Below are 21,000 nucleotides of genomic sequence, written 5' to 3'. Positions count from 1 at the left end.
TAACCCCACCCCGCCGGCACTTATACCTGCAAACTCACCAAGTGCTACACCTGTCCCTTCACCTCTCTCACCACCATTCAGGGTCCCAGACAATCCTTCCAGGTGAGGCAGCGCTTCACCTGTGAGTCTGAGTGTTATTTATTGCATCTGGTGCTCCCAGTGCAGCCATTGTGCAGAACATTGGTGAGGCCCGATGCAGATTGGGTGACAGCTTCGTTGAGCACCTTTGCTCTGTCTGCCGCAACAGCCAGGACCTCCTGGTAGCCACCCACTTCAATTCCACATCCCACTCCCATACTGACGTGTCCATCCATGGCCTCCTCTACTGCCACGTTGAGGCCAGGCACATATTCTGCCTTGGGAGTCTCCAACCTGATGGCCTCAACATTGATTTCTCTAACTTCCAGTAACTTCGCCCCTTCTTTTTCTTACCCGCCCCCCCCCCCACTTCTTTGTCTTCCCTTGTTACTGTGACTCCCTTCCCCCACCTTGATGACCTGCCCATCTCATCTCCTCCCCTTCCCCATCCTTTATTCCATGGTCCACTGCCCTCTCCTACCGGATTCCTCCTCCTTCAGCCCTTTGCCTCTTCTACCTATCACGTCTCAGCTTATTACATCTCCCCCCCCCCCACCCACTACCTTCCCCCTCTCACCTGGAGTTGCCTATCACCTGCCTGCTTGTGCTCCTCCCCCTCCCCCCACCTTCTTATTCTGGCTTCTGCCCTCTTCCTTTCCAGTCCTGATGAAGGGTCTCAGCCCGAAACGTCGACTGTTTATTTCCCTTCACAGATGCTGCCTGACCTGCCGAGTTCCTTCAGCACTTTTTGTGCATTGCTCCAGATTCCACCATCTGCAGAATTTTTTGTGTCTTTATGCTGTTCAAGGAAGTTCTCTCGAACACAAAAAAAAACTCCTGCCCATCCTCTACCTTTATCCCAATTGATATTTGGGTAATTTAAAGTCCTACAATATCTCCTACTCTGTAGCCTTTTCACATCTCCATACTACCTCTGCCCATTTAGAGCCTGGTTCAGTTAAGTTTCTGTTATACTTACTCAGTTACAGTTACAGAAACAAGGTCAGTTTACTTGGACACAGATATTTATTGTGTTATAACATGTTTTATCAACTGTACCAATATTCACAGTGCCAAAAAAAATTCTATAAAAATATTCTCCAACCCTAAATTTGTTAGGGTCTTAGAATCTATTTTTATATTTTTGCTATTTATTTCTATTTTAATCCCTCTCAGTCATCCTTTACTCTCCCTTAAAAACCACTTAATTTTCTATTCTTCGTAATATTACAAACCTCCTCTTTCAATCTGATACCCTCCTTACCTTCTTTACTTAAGTACATACAAACAAACAAACATGCTAATTAGGAGCAGGAGTTACCGCGACATCTTTGGTCTGCACTCTATCTCAAGCATTCTCTCTGTTATTTCCACCCTTCCCCTCCCTGCACCTTAAAACATGCTTGCTTTCTCACTTTTTCAGTAGTGGTCTTGGTGTGAAATGTTAACTCTTTTTCTACTGATTTTGCTTGACTTGCTCAGAAATTCCAGTATTTTATGCTTTTGTTTCGAGTTTCCAATATCGACAAGTTTTTTTGCTCCAATTCTAACTGTTTATCACTAATCCTGATCCCATTGTCTGTTTCCTTGTCTCAAGATTATTCCAACTACGCCATTTCACAAGATGCTACTATAAAGAGCAGCATCTGAAAGCCTTATCCTACACATCTTAATCAAATGACATAATGCCCAATTCCAAAAATTACATTTGTAGCCTCCAGGTAATCTTTTCACATCAGTATTTCTTTATATGACTGGCAGGTGTTTCATCTTGATAAATGGACGCAAGAAGATCAGCTGTTATCATATAGGCATCTTAATATTTTAGAAGAAATAGCGATACTAGTGATTTAATGCTAGTAAATTAGGAGGTAATGTTGATAATGAAGCAGGTTACAATGAAGTGCAAAGAGATCTTGATCATTAGGGAGATGGGATGAGGAACGGCAAATGGATTTCAACTTAGTTGAGTGTGAGGTGATGCATTTTGGACATTCAAACCAGGGTAGGTCTTGTACAGTGAATGGCAGGACACTGACGAGTGTTGTGGAACAGAGGGACCTGGGAGTACAAGTGCAGAGTTCACTGAAAGTGGCCATGAAAGTAGACAGGATGGTGAAGAAGTCATTTAGCATGCTGGCCTTCATCAGTCAGGGCATTGAGGTTAGGAGTAGGGACATTATGTTGCAGTTATATAAGTCGTTGATGAGGCCACCTTGGAGTATTGTGCATAGTTTTAGTCAGCCTGTTATAGGAAAGACATAGTCAAACTGGAGAGGATGCAGAAGGGATTTACGAGGATGCTGCCTGGACTAGAGGGTCTGAGTTATCGGGAGAGGTTGGCCATGCTGGATCTTTATTCCTTGGAGTGTAGGAGAATGAGGGGTGTCCTCACAGAAGTTTATAAAATCATGAGGGGTATGGATAAGGTGAATGGTCATAGTCTTTTCCTCAGGGCTGGCGAGTCCAAAACTAGAGGGCACAGATACAAGATAAGTCGGGAGAGATTTAAGTGAGACTTGAGGGGTAACTTCTTTGCACAGAAGGTAGTGAGTATCTGGAATGAGCTGCCAGAGAAAGTGGTCAAGGCAGGTACAATTGCAACATTTAAGGGGCACTTGGATAGGTACATGGAGGGGAGAGGCTTGGAGGGTTATGGGTCGAATGCAGGCAACTGGACCTAGCAGGGAGGATGCTGTGGTCGGCATGGACTAGTTTGGCCAAAGGCCCTATTTCTGTGCTTTATTACTCTATGGCTCTAGGACTCTTTAAGAACTAGACCAAAATGTGTTCTAGATTTACTCACCAGGAACCTCCTCACCATGTCCTCGCTGTATACAATGTTTGAAACTGTTATGTTAGAGCATTCCTCTCATTCTACTTCTAACCTTATCAGGGAGAACAAGCTGGAGGTCCTGTCATTCACATGGACCTGCAGCCTTTGTCCTTCCAGGTGGTGGAGGTTGCAGGTTTGGGAGGTGCTGTTGAAGAGGCCTGGAAAGTTGTTGCACTGCGACCTGTTGCCAATACATACTGTACCCACATTGATAACAGAGGGCACAGTTGTTTCTGCAGATGCCTGGGGCTTTCACTACTAGTATTATGGACACAAGCTAATGATCTTCAATTGTCTGTTTCCTTAGTGCTTTCTGACTCCTAATAGATCAAACTGTACATATAAACTATAATTCACAGATATCAAAGTTATCTTTGATTTATTCTTAATGAAATGTATTAGAAAATTCCAGCAAAATTATGCAATTCGGAGTTATCATGCTAACATATTTTATAATTAACTTTACATTTTCCTTTAATAATCCATCCTTGTGAATGACTGTAGAATTTTATATTGCAGACAATGACAAGGCATTAATTGGATTCCTGGCATTTCTGATCATTGCTACTACAATAGCTCTGGCCATTGTACTCTACAAAATATACATTTTGCAGAGGAAATCTTCAAGGTATCTGCTTTCTTCAGTTAAAAATGGTTTGACTCATACCTCGTATGTTCAGCACCACTGAATGGAACTTAGAAAACAAGACAAATGGTTGAAATATTACAAAGGAAGCCATATTTTCTGTGAATCGATTAATGTTTCTGGAAGCAACTTTGTTGGATCTAATTGTGCTGTTTATCAATTTATTGTGGGTTATACCAATTGACTTAGAGATACTGTTACTTGTTTCCTCCTTGTACCATTGCACTTAATTCTTCAATCAGTCTCCTCTAATGGACTTTCCCACCACAGGGTTTAATATTACTGAAATGTTAGTTGAGATCAGGGCATCCATCTTCAGATCAAGATCTTTCCTCTTTATTTGAGGTGAAGCACTTTTTTACCAGTTGGCACTCAGCATAGTTCATGCATTGATAAGACAGATGACCACAGTGACAGGTATAGAGTATGCAACTGTCTGAGTAAAGGGATTTTATTCTGCAGGGGACAAATGATAGCTGAATTTCATACCTGCATCTTTGCTTGCAAATTTGATTGACTCTGCTCTCCGAGGGAGAATTCTCAGATGCAGACTCCTTGGGCAAATACCTTGGTTCTGAAGTCTGGAGTGGTGCTGAAGAAGGGTCCTGACCCGAAACGTTGACCACCTGCTTTTCTCCACGGATGCAGCCTGGCCTGCTGAGTCCCTCCAGCATCATCGTGTTTTTCATCTAGATTCCAGCATCTGCAGTCCGTTGTTTCTCTACCTTGGTTATTTATTTGTGCTTTCAAACCAGTAATGATGGGTACTGATCTAGGCTTTAAGACAAAAATAAGATTTGAACTAAAGTATTTTTTAAGAATGGCATGGCTAATGAAGGGAGAAATGGATTCAACAGCATTGAAACAATTCCCTTCTTTCTCTCCCAGCTTCAGACAACTTAGAATGTAAAACATAGAACATAGAATAGTACAACAGAGGAACAGGCCCTTTGGCCCATGATGTCATACCGACTTAATTAAACTAGTAATTAAACACCTAACTAAACTAATCCCTTCTGCCTACACAATGTCTATACCCCTCAATTCTCTGCACATTCATGTGCCTATCTAAGAGCCACTTAAATGCCTGTATCATATTTGCCTCCACTCCCACCCCTGGCAGCGAATCCAGGCACCCGCCACTCTCTGTGTTTTTAAAAAAAACTTGCCCAGCATATCTCCTTTGAATTTACCCCCTCTATATTAGACATTTCAACCCTGGGAAAAAGATACCAGCTGTATCTATGTTTCACATGATCTTATAGACTTCTGTCTGATCTCCTCTCAGCCCCCACCACTCCAGAGAAAACAACTCAAGTTTGTCCAACCTCTCATTTTAGCACATGCCCTCTAATCCAGGCGGCATCCTGGTAAACCTCTTCTGCACCCTCTCCACAGCCTCTACGTCCTGCCCATAATGGAGCGACCAGAATCGAATGCAATACTCCAGATGTGGCCTAACCAGAGTTTTATAAAGCTGCAACATAATTTCCTGACTCTTGAACTCAGTGCCTCGCAAGCATGCCATACACCTTCTTTACCACCCTATCAACCTGTGCAGCCACTTTGAGGGAGCTATGGACCTGGACCCCAAGATCTCTCTGTACGTCAACATTGTTAAGGGTCTAGCAATTAACAATGTATTGACCCTTTACATTAGATCTCCTGAATTGCAGCACCTCACACTTGGCCAAACTAAATCCAAATTTATTCATAGAACATAGAGCAGGACAGCACAGGAACAGGCCCTTTGGCCCACAAATGTGTTCTAAATCCAAAAAGCATATTCTTGTCTCTAATTTTAATTAGTAAAAGAGAAAAATTTCAAGGTGAATACCATTAATGCAAAGTAATGGTTTTATGGGAGACATGTACCTCCTGATGACAAGAACTCACTGTAATTTGGCAAAGTACCATCTTAATACTTCCTCAGGGTGATTATTAGTGTTTTTATTTTAGTCCACGTGAGTGGTATCATTGGTGTGGAAGTAACTGCTTTTCAACACTTTACACAAGTTCTCAGCACTAAGCCCCTACAACTAAGATCTAGAAAGAGATATGCAACGTCCTTCAAAAATGTGCTGCAACTTCAGTTTCAAAAACTCTTTAAGCTGAGGTGTTGTGGCATTTTCTTTCACACATCAGCTGTTTTTTTAGGCATCAGCCAGTCTGTTAATTATTACCTTGTGAAGCCTACCTCGTTTCAGCTGAGACTGTACCAAAATGATTATTCTGAGCAGAAGTGTTTCTCATATCAGTTTAGCCTGGAGGGCAATGGAAGTTAAACTACCCTGTTCCACTTTATATTAATAGATTCAGCTCCGTTACTTCTGTTTAACCAAATATGTTCTCAGCAGATAAATCAACAGAAAATTTGGGGTAGTCATCTTACTCTTACATTTAACTGAATACTGGAGCAAGAACAAGTGTATGCAAGTCCTATCCAAAGTTTTGTGACACTTTACTCTGTATTTGGTTATTGTTTTTACCCAGCAGTACCTCAATGCACTGTGTAATGAATTGATCTGAATGAACGGTATGCAAGACAAGTGTTTCATTGTACCTTGGTACAAGTGACAATAATATACCAATACCAAATTAATAATATCATAATTTTGATTATTAATACTGATTATACTTATTAATGGTACTTTCTCCTTGATCTGACAGTGCTATGTAACTTTTTCTTTGTTTCTTGCTCTGCCCTAATTAGACATCCTGAAGAATCTGTGGAACTTATTGGACATGGTCAGTTCCCAATTTTGCCCTTTATCTTTTTGTGTTGAGCATTAGGTCTAAATTCTCTCAGAGAATATTTCATAGTTTTAATACCCAATGCTGACCATTTTTTGCAGATGATGAAAAGCAGCTGCTCAATGTGGAACCCATCCCTGCTGAACAACTCATTGAAGCCTACAGGAGAAAGCAGGCTGATGAATCCAGATTATTTTTAGCAGAGTTCCAGGTGAATTGTCGCGTTCCTGAATTCGCAAACGTTGACTGTTGTGTTTTTGAAGTTACTGTCCACTTTGAGGACAAAGACAATGATGATTAATGTATTGAAGGGGAGGACAACAATACTGAGGAGTAACAATCATTTAAAGTGGTGGATGAGCCAGAAAGGGATGTAGGTGGTCAGCTGTTTGTTGAGAATGAGGTTGAAAGTGCCGGCAACACCAAAAGAAGACCCCTCTCTTTTATGTAGCACCCAGGATGCATCAAATTATTGTTGAAAAGTAGAAAAATTAATTTGCCTACCAAACATAAAGCGGTAGAAATTCATCCTGTATCATTAATGCTAAATGTGTGACGTAGCAGCTGTTATGAATTGTATACCACTTTTGAAATTCAGTTCCACTGACTTCTATGGAACCATCCTTCAGAAGCAGAGAACAGCTCATAATTCCCTAAGGTTATGTGCACCAGTGACTAAGAAAAAATCTCTTCCCCCGATGTATGTTATTGAGATTTGAATGATGGATAAATATCGGCTAAGTCATCAGGGAGAATGCTGAAGAGTGTAAGGAGATCTTTAACATCCATAGAGGGTAACGTGGATCTCATTTTACAATTTAACCCCTGGTCTTACCACCTCAGGTGACCTCCATATTCCTACCGCTTAGATCACAGATAAATTGTTGATTCAGTGTTGGTGAAGCACCTCAATACATTGTGCTTTGTGCATAAATCGTAATGAAAGTGCTTGTTGTGTTGAAACGTTTGCATGTTTGGTCATTCATGTGATCGCATCCAAAATCCTTCAGCCAATAGGATGAAAACCAGGTGGGACCTACAGAGTACTGGTGATTCACTCCACCATCCTGACAGCAGTGGTGAAAATTAGAATCATAGAATCAAACAGCAAAGAGCCCTGCCGGCCCACCTTGTCCGTGCCGACTGTAATGTTTATCTATGCTAATCCCATTTGCCTGCATTTGGCCCATATCCCTCTATGCCTTTCCAATCTAAATACCTTTTAAACATTGTCTTTGTATCTGCCTCTATCACCTCCTTGCAGCTTGTTCCAGATATTCAGCAACCTTTGTGAAAAATGTAGCCTTCAGACCTCTTTTAAACTTCTCCCCTCTTGCCTTAAACCTATGCCTCTTAGTTCTAGACTCCCCTGCCCTGGGAAAAAGACTCTGCCTATCTCCCCTTATCTATGTCCCTCATAATTTTATAAACCTACAGAAGGTCACCTCCTCTGTCTCCTATGTTCCAGTGAGAACTAACCCTGCCCATCCAATCTCTCTTTATAACTACAGCGGTTCATTCCAGGCAACATCCTGGTGAATCTCACCTGCACTCTCTCTACTGTCCCCACAACCTTCCCCTAGTGCGGCAACCAGAACTGTACACAATACTCCAAATGTAGACTAACCAATGTTTTGTACAGCTGCAATATGACAACCCAACTCTTAAACACAATGCCCTGCCCATGAAGGAAAGCATCCCATATGCCTTCTTCATGAACCTATTCACCTTTGTCACCACTTTCAGCAAGTTCTGGAATGGTACCTCAAGGTACCTCTGTACATCAGCATTCCTAAGGTCCCTGCCATTTACTCTATATGCTCTACCAGAATTTACTTTCCCCGAAGTGCATTACCTCATACTTGTCTAGATTAAGTTCCATCTGCCACCACTCTGCCCAACTTTCCAGTTGATCTATGTCCCGTTGTATTCCTAGGCTACCTTCTTCGCTGTCTACAACTCTACCAGTTTTTGTGTCATCTGCAAAATATCGTAACAATCTGTATGATAGCAATAACAGAACTAATTGTACACTAAATAAGAAACATGGCTACTCTGTCAATTGAAAAGAATGTATTTTTGAAATTATCATTACAGAGCATTCCAAGGGTTTTCAGCAAATATGCCGTCAAGGAGGCACGTAAAAGCTGTAATTCGCTCAAGAATCGATATATTGACATCCTGCCATGTGAGTTTAAGTGGATCCTGCTAACTTGTTTAAGATATGTTTTCAGCTGATGTGTTTCTATATAATTACAGAACACTATGACCCCATAGAATATCTCAGCATTGAAATAATACCCAGAAAGTTAAAGGAATCTGTCAGAATATGTCATTTGTATAGGCTTGGGAAGTATTTTTTATTCACTTCATTGAAAGCTATAACTTTGAAACAGTCAACAAACTTATGCTTTATATGTGTGTATAAAAAAACAATTGTTGATATTAATTTACTTGTAATGGGGGGGAGAATGTGCTTTTCTTCAGACATTTAGCATATCGATGAATTACAGGATCCTGAGTATGGAAGGTGGTGGGTTGCTCAGGAAAATGAGAGACAGATTGTCCCTCACAGATACAGCAGTCAAGTATCCATTAAGAAAAATCTACTGCAAGCTTTAGACTTTGTTGACCAGTCGAAATAACACTTACTGGACCGATATGCTTAGAACACCATCTATTATGTCTTCACTTATTTCTGTCCAGCAACTTGAAACTATAATTTTCATCAAGAAAAATTAAGTACTTTATAAAGAAATTTTAATACAGAGGATGATTAGATTTAAATAGTTCATTTCATGTCTGTTTCAGCATGACCCAAATCATTTACAGCCGATGAAGTACTTTTGAATGAAGCATTGTATTCAGTGTTGTAGTGTGGGAAGTGCAGAAGCCAGTTTGGCAGGGTAAACTCCTATAGGCAGGAACATACTAATGGGAAAATAATCTGATTATTAGAAGTATTAATTGAAGGATAGATATCAACCAGACATTGGCAATGAGACTCCAGCTCCTCATGCAGTTTGACCAATCTGTACCACTATTCAGACTATTCATCCACCATATAATTTTAATCCTCTGTGGCCAATCTTTTACCATATCACTCTATTTCACTTTTCGTCAACTTATTGAACATTCTTAAGTGTCAACATGATCCAAGCTTCCATCATTAATCCCAGGTGCTTTCTACATCCCCATCTTCCTTTGTGTAAAAAGACTTCAGTTGTATAAGAATACTTACCATCACTGTGATGCATTTAAATTTGGTCACTACATAACTTATTCCAGGTACCTCAATTACTGAAAACATATAGCATAGTGATTGGATCACACAATGCACGTTTATTAAGTGTGATGTGAAAAATCAGTTTTGCTGCAAGTGGGTTGCATTAGCAAACACTTCTTGGTGAAAATGCAATCTTTTGGAATTGGACCAGACATTTCCAGTCAGATGTACAAGTAATGATGTCACAATGTCAGCACAACACCTTTGATTTCTTTCTGAATGGAATTGGAACTTCTAATTCAGAGCAATGACTGAATAACAAATTTCGACCACAATATCTGACAGACTCATGTTCCAATGGTCAAAACATTTCCACAGCTCCACCATTGCTTACAGCCTTCAGGGTGTTGCCCTGCAATCCTTGACTGATTGGTCATGGCTATTCACACAACAGGACTCCATGAGGTAGGCAGATCACATAGTGGTGTGGTAATATGCACTGAAGATCACACTATCTCCCCCTATCCTGTGTTTCCCATCACCTCTCTGGCAGCTGTTTGTGCCTTTACCTCTGACAACCTCTCTGCACACAGCTCAGAAAAAAAGTCATTCATGATAATTCTCTGCCGCTTTTGTTGGGAAACGGGTATCTCCAGGCATATCTCCTCTTTTACAGTGGGAACAGTAGGAGCAGCACAGTGGCACAGCTTGCTGAGCTGCTCCCTCACAGTTCCAGTACCCCAGGTTCAATCCTGAACTTAGATGCTATCTGTATGAAGTTTTGTACATTCTCCCTGTGACCACGTGGGTTTCCTCCAGGTATTCCAGTTTCCTTTCACATTACAAAGATGTGCGGGTTGGTGGGTTTATCGGCAACTGTAAATTGTTGTAGGTGAGTGTTAGAATCTTGGGAGTGGGGGGGAGGAATTGATGGGAATGTGGGGAGAATAAAGTGAGATTGATGTAGAATTAGTGTGAAATGGGTGCTTGATGATTGGTGCAGACCCAGTGAACTGATGACCCTGTTTCCATGCTCTGTGACTATGACAATTTCAATGGCCCTTATAAAACAATTTCAAAGTTCATTGGGGGGAGGTGGGGGGCTCCAAGCTGGCAATAGTGTTCAATGCAATCACTTTTTATTGCACCTAAATTGGTCCAGTTCCATTTCTTGGGCTCTGTTTCCTAATGGAGTGTTCCATTCCATCATTACTTGGAGCACCTTTATTAATTTCTCCCCTCATTTCTCTTCTTCTGATGAAAAGCCACTACAATTTTTGAAGTCAGTAAAGGTCCAGGCTGGGTCAATGCTAAAAATTCTTCAACTGGTGATTAATGGATTTAGCTTGGAACACTTCTGCCTTGTTGATTCAGTGAACTCTTCAAATTGAACTAACTAGGATTGTACTTTCTCAACAGATGATTACAACCGTGTTCAACTTTCCCCTGTGTCTGGAGAGCAAGGCTCGGATTATATCAATGCAAGTTTCATTGATGTAAGTATGAATTCTTGGAACTGACAGACAAATGATATTTAAGAATTTAATATTGTGTACTTTGACAGCAGAAATTTAAGTGGGATTGCTTAATCGTCTTGATGATTAAAGTGTGTTGAAAGAGAAATGTGTTCTCTGGCTTCATGCAAAACTTGCAGATTATAACAGGGAAGCAGTTCCTGACCCTGACACAATCCAATTCTACTGTTGGCCCCATTGTGGACCCATCTCCAGGATCTACCTCTGAAGGCCTTTACAACCAATTTCACAGTTCTTCAGGGGAGGATCCAAATTGGCACTAGTGTTCAACACAATAACATTTTGTTGTACCATAGTTTATTTTGACATCCGATTCCATTATGTTGAGAACTGAGGTTCAATATTGGCAATCCAATGTGCCTCTATATTCATGCCTTGTCCTTGACATGCATCTGAATAGTCCTACTACTGATGATTGTAAAACTCATTCTATAACTCCAATGTTATTAATTCTCTCCATTACTGACTGGTTATTGAGCATTTATTTACTGGTGAAGTACTGTTGTTTTTAACTTTATTATCTTTTTTTACATAGGGCTTCAATGAACCCCGGAAGTACATTGCTGCCCAAGGTACATTTATTTGTATACAGGCAATACTGTTCTAGTCAATGTCACAAAACAATTTCAATGAAAAGTTTGCTCTTTAACAGGAGGTGTCTATGTCAGAGAACCATGAGTTTGAATGGTTTCAATTTACACACCTGATAGAAATTAACAGCCAGGTTACACAGAGTTGCGGATGTGTTGACTTAATATTCAGTGCAGTTTTCCTGCCTGGACTATGCAGTTTTGCGACTCCTCCCCTTGTATTATAATGCTTCACTGCAGCAACACCAAGAGCAGCTGTAGCTATTTCAGTGGAAGTAGCCTAGTCGCCATTTCTATGGTGCACCAACTTTTATCGACGCACCATAGAAAGCATCCTATCTGGACGCATCACGGCTTGGTGTGGCAACTGCTCTGCCCAGGACTGCAAGAAACTGCGGAGAGTTGTGGACACAGCTCAGCGCCTCACAGAAACCAGCCTCCCCTCCATGGACTCTATACCTCTCGCTGCCTTGGTGAAGCAGCTAGCATAATCAAAGATCCCACCCACCTGGGTCATTCTTTCGTCTCCCCTCTCCCATCAGGCAGAAGATACAGGAGCCTGAGGGCACATACCACCAGGCTCAAGTCAGCTTCTATCCCACTGTGATAAGACTATTGAACGGTTCCCTTATACGATGAGATGGACCCTTGACCTCACAAACTACCTTGTTATGACCTTGCACCTTATTGTCTACCTGCACTGTACTTCCTCTGTAGCTGTGACACTTTACTCTGTATTCAGTTATTGTTTTTATCCTGTGCTACCTCAATGCACTGTGCAATGAATTGATCTGTACAAACGGTATGCAAGACAAGTTTTTCACTGTACCTCGGTACAAGGGACAATAATAAACCAATACCAATATCAATTTAATCATAAGGGCAGTACAATTCACCTTAAGTGGGTTGAAAAAGTGCACTATAGCGGATCATGACCTCAACATACCCCTCGACCACTGACTGTAAACCTTGTCCCCTTGATACACAGACAACCCTACTGCAGATGAAGAGAAAATCTGAAAAGGAACCAAGCACTGTAGTTACACCAGTCAGCCACCTGCCACCAGGTGTTTTAGAACCAATAGGAGAGTCGTGGTCATAACACAGCAGATGGAAAAAAACAAGTTACCTCAATCCCAAGTTTACAACTGACACCTGATAGTTGTCACCACAGGAGGAAGTCCATATGAGAAGTAATAGAATAGGTTTTATGCTTGACAAGAGACACGTCAGACTCAGTCCGAGAGGAAGCATCAAAATAAATCCTGTTACTGGTCACTTAAAGGAAATAAATTAGTCGCACTTTCATAAAACTCTAGGGTTTGTTTGTTTGATGAAAATAACATCAGAGCGGATCTAAGAAATAGAAGACTACAGACCAAATGTGGTAAATAGGATTAGTATAAATGGGTTCTTGATGGTTGGCACGGATAGGGTGGGCTGAAGGGCCTGTTTCTGTGCTGCATGACTCTGTGACTCTAAATGACAGTCATCCATGATCATTAAAGATTGCAGAGAGTGCTAGAAAATGTGGAGATAAATGATTGGCTCAAAACTTTGGATGAATAGGTTTATTAGAGATTAACTCATTGTATATCCTACATCACAACACAATTGACAGAAGATTTATTTATTTTCAGCTTCTTAACTTTTTGTATCGAGCAAATAATCTGTTTTATCAAGAGTTCCAGTCTTTTTCCCCCTTTAGACTGGCCCTCAAATCAATCACATCTCAACTTCTGTTATTATAGAAGTCCTTGTAAATTAATGATTTATTAATTGCACCTGTTCTCTTTCCTTGGACACAGAGTTCTCACTCTGATTGTTGGTAACGCCAGTGTCCTCCTGCTCCCTTCTCCTGCCCTTCATCTTCCTGCAAGAATGATTCTTTTTGCCACGTTTGTTTTCTTTACTTCACTCTCATTGCTTCCGGTGCCTCCAGTCTGTTTCCTAATTTAGTAGCTTCTCCTGTTCTATTTCCTTCTCGTATGCAGCTGAATTCAACTGGTTTAAAATATACCAATCCCACAAATGAATGCCTGCACTTTTGATTTTCTCAGTATTTGCTCAATTCTGCTTTTTTTTAGGACCGAAAGAGGAAACGGCTGATGATTTCTGGAAAATGGTGTGGGAACAGAAAGTAACAATTGTTGTCATGGTGACTCGCTGTGAGGAAGGGAAGCGGGTAAGATGCATTCTCCACAACACAAGCTTGACTTTTTTTTTAACCTCCTGTGCACCGTCCTGTAATTCTATCAGAACTAAACAGACTAGGTACAGGAGCAAATCAACAAACTGCAGATGCTGCAAATCTGAAACAAAAGCAGAAACCACTGAAACACTCAGCAGGCCAGACAGTGTCTGTGGAGAGAGAAACAGGTAACATATTCTGTCTGGGACACTTTGCCAGAACTAGCAAAAGGAGAAAAGTTAGTTTTCATTAGGAGAGGTGGGGGAGGGATGTGAAGGTGGGAGAGAATAGGAAGATGTTCCTGACAGATGGAGAATCCAGAACCAGGAGTCACAGCCTCAGGATACGCTGTTAAGAACCAAGATCAGGAAATTTCTTCGCCTGAAGATTGGTGAACCTGTGAAATTCTCTTCAAGAGAAGCTAGTGAAGGTCAAGTTATTAGGTAGATATATTTCTTCATGCTGAAGAGATTAAAGGTATGTGGGGAGAAGGCTGGAACATTTTTTCACTGAAATGGATGATCAGCCATGAAAGTATTGAATGGTGGTGCAGCCCAATGGACTGAATGGCCCACTCGTGCTCCAATATTTCCCAATCCAGTGCTGTGTTAATAGGTGCACAGGCTGGAGAAATTCAGACCACAACCTTTACAGTGGAGAGAGCAATGAACAGAAGGATGAAGAAAAAAATACATAAAAAGGGATATGTCTTTAACAATGTGTTAATCCAGGAGATGGCTGCTAAGCGCCTTCCCTGATCTCATCTTGAAGTTTTCAATGACCACCAATTAACTTGAACCTTCATCTATTTTCTTCCCCTGCATAGTTTCAATGGTACAGAATCAGAATGTCCCACACCCAATGATTGGTTTCAATAACCTTAACATATAAGTTAAATTGTAAACAGGTTTTATTTCCTGAAGACTGGTTCTCATTTTAATTAATCCATAATTATGCTATCCATAATTTAATAACTCCAGAATAATCCTGAACAGATGCTATTAGAGATTTTCAATTTTCAATTTTCAATTTCAAAATATAAAACTGGTTCTTGCATAAAAGAAATAGAACCTGCTGAGAATTCTTAGCATTACAGGCTATATCTGTGGAAAGAGAAAAATTAGTTAATCCAAGTTAACAAAATTGGATGAAGAGGCTTGTATCTGAAAGGTTAGCTCTGTTTCTCTTTCTGCAGATGTCATTTGACCTGCTGAGCGTTTCCAGCATTTTGTTTTTGTTTCAGATTTCCGAACTTCTTTTTAATCTTTTTTTTATTTTCTTGTTTAAAAGAGCTTGCTTGTGTGAAGATTAAAAAAAAACAGAATGCAGTTATCACAAAAGATTTTTTTTTCCAGCCCAAGTGTGCTCAGTATTGGCCCACCATGGCTGTGAAGTCCATGTACTTTGGTGACCTCTCTGTGAGAATTAGTGAAGAGAAGAAGTGTCCGGACTATGTTATACGGAAACTCTTCATTTCACAGGTAAGTCTGAATAAGTCCTTTATTGGTTTTCACTCCGGTCACTTTTGAATTTTGTTATGGCTGATTAAAGAGACTATTAATTGATATTTTGCCATATTCCTTCAGAAGGAAAAATCTCCAGAGAGAGAAGTGACGCACATACAATTCATCAGCTGGCCAGACCACGGTGTTCCAGAAAATCCACATCTTCTTCTCAAGTTGCGTCAGAGAGTTAATACCTTCAGAAACCTATTTAGCGGTCCAATTGTTGTACACTGCAGGTAATCAGGACATTTTACTCAAAAGATATCATTCTGTCATAGCCTGGAAGTAATTGCTTGCTTGTTGTTATTAATTTACTTGTCTCATAAATGGAGTTGTCAAAGCAGTGGCACACCCAATGTGCTCAAAAATTGTACTTCTGGTAAGTAAGATGAGATGAATGATTGGGGGTGATCCAACGTAAAGAAAATACAATTACATGCTCTTGATCTGATGGTTAGCGTTCAGCCATTACAGCGCCAGTGACCCAGATTCAATTCCGCCGTTGTCTGTAAGGAGTTTGTAAGTTCTCCCTGTGTCTGCGTGGGTTTCTTCCGTGTGTTCCGGTTTCCTCCCACATTCTAAAGACGTACAGATCAAGAGTTGTGGGCATGGTATGTTGGTGCCGGAAGAGTGGCGACACTTGCGGGCTGCCCCCAGCACATTCTCAGTAATCAAAAAGATGCATTTTACTGTGTGTTTCGATATACATATGACTAATAAATATCTAATAAATAAATAGCTGTAGGGAGTAGTGTTTCTCATTTCAAATGTGTAAATATTCTTTGAGTGAAAATATGTTTTTTCTATCCCCCTCTAATTTTTCTACCAATTAACTTCAATCTATCTTCCCTAATTCTCAACTGAAAGAAAATGATCCTTCCTGTTCACTCTGTCAGGTCCTTCGTTACTCTTTACACTTCAGGTGAATTTTCCCTTAATCTCCTTTGTTCTAATGAGCACAAATTAGCCTGGTATATAATTTTCCAGCCCTGGTAAAATCCTCCTAAATCTCCTGTGCACCCTCTGTATGTTTGCCCATCCTTCCTAATCTACATTTATTAGATTCTTCTTTCCCTTCAAGTGTCCGTTATTGGCTATTTATGACGTGAATGAAGTGAGTACATTAAAAACTAAATATATCAGATAACCTCATCTTCATTCATATGTGGATGGGATCAGTGTGATTTTCAACAAGCACTGTTCGTTGCAGAAAGAAACTCCCCAGGAGTCGGGTCCACAATTTACCTGTGCATTCATTAGTCTTGTGCCTTTAGACATGGTGTGATTGTATCGATTTTGTTCTTGGGCTCCTGCTTCCATTTCATGGCAGTTCTGCAAAATATTGCAGATATCATAAATTCTAAAACAAAACCAGAAAATGCTGGAAACTCAGTAAGGGAAGTGATCTTTTCCTTGATCTACAATTTTGACTTTTCTTGAGAAAGTATGTGTTTAGACTGCATGTTTAACTCTTTGCCACATCTCTCCACAGTGCCGGGGTGGGTCGCACAGGCAGCTACATTGGAATTGATGCCATGTTGCAGGCCCTTGAGGCTGAAGGGCGAGTGGATGTCTATGGTTACATAGCTCAGCTCCGTCGGCAACGCTGCCTCATGGTGCAGGTTGAGGTAAGCTAATCGTTGCAAAGGTACTTTGCCTTTGCACAAGTGGGCAGTGATGCCAATGTCCTCAACACCCACTCTCTTTGCTGAATTGCAAAGGGTGGGGAGGGATTCATCACAGTCAAGCTTAATCCTGACTTTTCCACACATTCACATCCTGCAGGTGTACCGCCTTAGCGACGGGGATTGGAAACTATTCAGTGAGGTGCAGTGCTGGCCCTGTATTGAATGGGATCTGCAAATGCTTCACATTTTACACCTCTCACAATATAGGATACCAGTCAGCCAGTCGAGTCTTGGGTGGTTCTCAGAATATTCTCATCAATCCCATTCCCTCACCTGTTTCTCAGCAACCTGTTCTTTCTCACGTCCATCAATCCCGCCCTGCTTTTCCTGCTATCAACTCACACGAGTGACCAATTAACGTGCATGACATTGGGTAAGGGCCATTGAAATTGTCACGGAGTCACACAGCACAAAGACAGGCTCATTGGCACCAACCGTCAAGCACTCATTTTACAATAATCCTTCACCAATCTCATTTTACTCTCCCCACATTCCCATCAATTCCTCCCACCCCACATCAACCCCCAAGATTCTAACACTCACCTACAACAATTTACAGTCGCCAATAAATCTGCCAACCCACAAGTCTTTGGGGTGTGTAAGGAAACTGGAGCATCATCCAGAGGAAACCCATGGGGTCACAGGAGAACTTGCAAACTCCACACAGACAGGACCAGAGGTCACGATTGACCCTGGGTTGCTGGAGCTGTGAGGCAGCAGTGTTTAAAAATCTGCTAATAATAGTTGGAGTGGCAGTGATGTTAGTCTTTATGGTCTCAAAGTCATGGGCCAGGCTTGAGCATCATAGTGGCGGCTGATTCCAACTAATCAGTAATTGCTGGAATATTCATGGAAATGCTTGGATGCATTCCCTGGCTGCAATGACCTTTACAATGAAGCTCTTATTTCATGAGTATCCAGACTCCTTTGAGAATGTTTCCACTTCTCACACCAGCATCCTAAAGAGCAATGCAGAGGCTGCTGATTTGTGCATTTAGTGGCAGATTTTGTACGGACTGGCTCAGCCCAATCTTGCTTTCACAGAGCTATCAGAGAAAGGAAATATCTTTCAGTACAGAGTAAGTTTATCAACAATGGCTTGGTTACTGTTGGTATTGTTCATTTTATTTTACACACTGTACTGTTTTTATACAAGCACCTCCCTGCCCATCTACAGCCAAGAGAGAGAGAATTATAAGGCAAGAAATAACTGTGGTTTACCCACGTCTGGTAAAAATCTATTGAACTACATGATGTTAGAAAGAAAGCTGAGGTAGGATCCCAGGTCACTTTCTTTCCATCCTTGGATTCTGCTGCATCCTTTGTCTCATGGGATACCTTCCACCTACCTAAAGATAGTGTGTGTCAACTCACACTGGAACTAGGCTTCCGAAGGTCAGATTTGTTTGCAGGATTGCTTAATTGATTCATCCAATTATCCTGCTATCTGAAGCACTTTCAAACCCAATGATTAAAGATGTTGACTCGATTCTGTCAACCAGTCACTTTTATCATTTGGCTTTGATGAGTTTGTCTGACGTGTATCGATGTCTCAACAATTCTGTGTTCCGTTGCAGGCCCAGTACATTCTTATACACCAGGCTTTGCTGGAATACTACCTCTATGGTGAAACTGAGGTCAACCTGTCTGAACTGCCCAAACACCTCACCGATTTTAAAAAGAGGGACCCACCTACTGAGCCATCCCTCCTGGAGGCAGAGTTCCAGGTCAGTTCAACTACCCAAGCACGTAACCTCAAGAGCCAGCATGAATGATGCTACGCAAATGATAATAAACTAAATCACTGTTTAGGTGAACTTCATGCTGATTTGTTAAATCAGGGTTTAGAAGCTGGAATCATATTGTCATTTTTAACTGGGAAGATATACAGCAGTGATATGGAGTAATTGATAGATTACTATGCATCTCACTTTGGAAAGGACAGAGGTATAAACTCACTGGAACTTTACTGTGGCTTTGAGGTATAGATTATGAGGAGTGACTTTGTTAACTAGCCTTGGATTCCTGGGTGATTCAGTTAACCTTTTAAGATTTTGGATGGAATTGATAAGATGGATAGGAGAAATCCTTTTCTCCTTAACGTGTGGGGAAGTCAGGGTATTAAAATCAGCACCAGGCAACACGAGAGAAATTAAGAATGCTTCTTCGTACAATGATTTGCTGAGTCATCTCCAATAAAGGACAGGAGATGCTGGCTCCATTAGTAATGTTAAACTGGGGATCAATAGTCCTTTACCAATCAAGTCAAGGGCATTAAGAGCCAAAGCAAGTGAATGGTATCAGTAACAGATTAACCATAATCTCATTGAGAAGTGGAATATGCTATGGGGAAATTGGATTTGTGGGGCTAGGGAGGAATACATAGCAGGTGACTAAATGGGCAACTGCTCCTCTTCCTCAGCCCCAATGTTTCTGCCAATACTGAGACAAGCGTGATCTGCAGCACCCATCTCCATTGAATCAAATTACTCAGTGACCTAGTGAGCTACTGTAAGCACACAGAACACCATGCAGTGGCTGTCGAGAGCCAGACAATTTCTGGTGTCTGCACTACTGGACAGAAATGGTTTATTGACCTTTTTACTCGCAGTTTAAACCAGTAGTTGAGGGAAACCGGTTAACAGGAGGATGAAGTTTTGTTGGGAGGGCATTCTCTGTTTACTGGTCGTAATGAAAGCATGTTTACTGCAAATCAGACTTCAATGAAAACTCCATTTGCCTCATAATTGATTTGGGCCATAACATTTCTGGTAACTACTGCTACTAAGCACTTCCTTTCTCATAACTCTTTACTACTGGGTTCTATTTGGCTTTCATTGTTAAAATTATTTTTTTCTCAATATTGAGTGCTAGAATATTTAAAAGGCAGCCTTAATTTCAGGATACCTTTCTGAAATCAAAAGTGATACTGAAGTATATGTCAGCCTTTTGTTTTATTCTGAAGATTATTGATGATTTTTAAATTTTTATGGTTAAGTGTTGGAGCGGATGAAGGAATGAAACAAGGGATTAGGCTCATGTTTTTGTATTTAATGGTGAAACAATGAAGATCAATTTTAAAGGAAACTTGTGAACTTGCTTATGAAATTGTGTGGGATTAAGAACTCAAAGCCAAATCAGTGCGTGAAGGAGACATACTGGGAAGACAAAGTCCTGCAATATCAAAAGCTGATTATATACTGGCAAAATATGGAACTGGCTGTTGGTGATGGAGGTGGTGCTGGATTTTTGCTTAGAACTGGAAATTCTCAGGATGTCTATTTTGCAGATCTGCCCTCAACTTTAACATGGGGGAAGAACCAAAAGAATCTGTTCAATCAGAAAAAAAATTGGAAATAATTTTGAGAGGAACTAAAGAGAATAATTATGCATATTGGAAACCACTGTTTGAACCTGGCAGTTCAAACAGTGGTTTCCAATTTGCATAATATTTTGGAAGAAAACAAATGTTAAAAGATTTGTTTTATTATATCAGTATAAATAGGTTTTATAATATTGTATGTATTATTTATTTCTTATTCCTAAATATTTCAGAGGATTCCATTTTATACTGGATGGAAATCTCAGACAGTGGGAAGACACGGAGATAACCAAAGCAAAAACCGGTCACTTTCAGTGATCCCATGTGAGTATTACATTTTCTCTCTGTTTATCTCTCTCCTCTTTCTCTCTCTCTCCACACACATGAGTTTCATGGGATTGTTCAGATTTCTCCCACAATAGCTGTTTGGTGTCTTGTTATAGAGTCATAGATACAGGCCCTTCGGCCCAACAAGTCCATGCCGATCATGACGCCCACTCAACTAGTCCCAATTTCCTGCGATCAGCCCAAATCCTTTTAAGCCACGCGCCTCCATGTACTTGTCCAACCACTTCCACTGGCAGCTTGTTCCATATACTCACCACCTTCTGTGTGAGAAAGTTGCCCAT

The 21,000-nt window shown here is 40.8% G+C and overlaps 1 protein-coding gene across 21 annotated transcripts in view; it reads left to right on the top strand.

Moving 5' to 3' along the window:
* ptprc (protein tyrosine phosphatase receptor type C) overlaps positions 1-21,000 on the top strand; it is a 178,271-nt gene that overhangs the window by 142,473 nt on the left and 14,798 nt on the right. For all 21 annotated transcript variants that reach the window (XM_052010907.1, XM_052010929.1, XM_052010926.1 and 18 more), the window contains 12 exons: positions 3,434-3,542; positions 6,274-6,308; positions 6,416-6,525; positions 8,412-8,502; positions 10,960-11,036; positions 11,611-11,647; positions 13,753-13,850; positions 15,212-15,337; positions 15,443-15,597; positions 16,854-16,989; positions 18,627-18,776; positions 20,605-20,695. In XM_052010907.1, the coding sequence (XP_051866867.1) occupies positions 3,434-3,542; positions 6,274-6,308; positions 6,416-6,525; positions 8,412-8,502; positions 10,960-11,036; positions 11,611-11,647; positions 13,753-13,850; positions 15,212-15,337; positions 15,443-15,597; positions 16,854-16,989; positions 18,627-18,776; positions 20,605-20,695 (1,215 nt within the window). The remainder of the gene's footprint in view (positions 1-3,433; positions 3,543-6,273; positions 6,309-6,415; positions 6,526-8,411; positions 8,503-10,959; positions 11,037-11,610; positions 11,648-13,752; positions 13,851-15,211; positions 15,338-15,442; positions 15,598-16,853; positions 16,990-18,626; positions 18,777-20,604; positions 20,696-21,000) is intronic.

This window comes from Pristis pectinata, chromosome 3 (genome assembly GCF_009764475.1).
Source record: "Pristis pectinata isolate sPriPec2 chromosome 3, sPriPec2.1.pri, whole genome shotgun sequence".
NCBI lineage: Eukaryota > Metazoa > Chordata > Chondrichthyes > Rhinopristiformes > Pristidae > Pristis > Pristis pectinata.
This window is presented reverse-complemented; position numbering and strand designations above follow the sequence as displayed.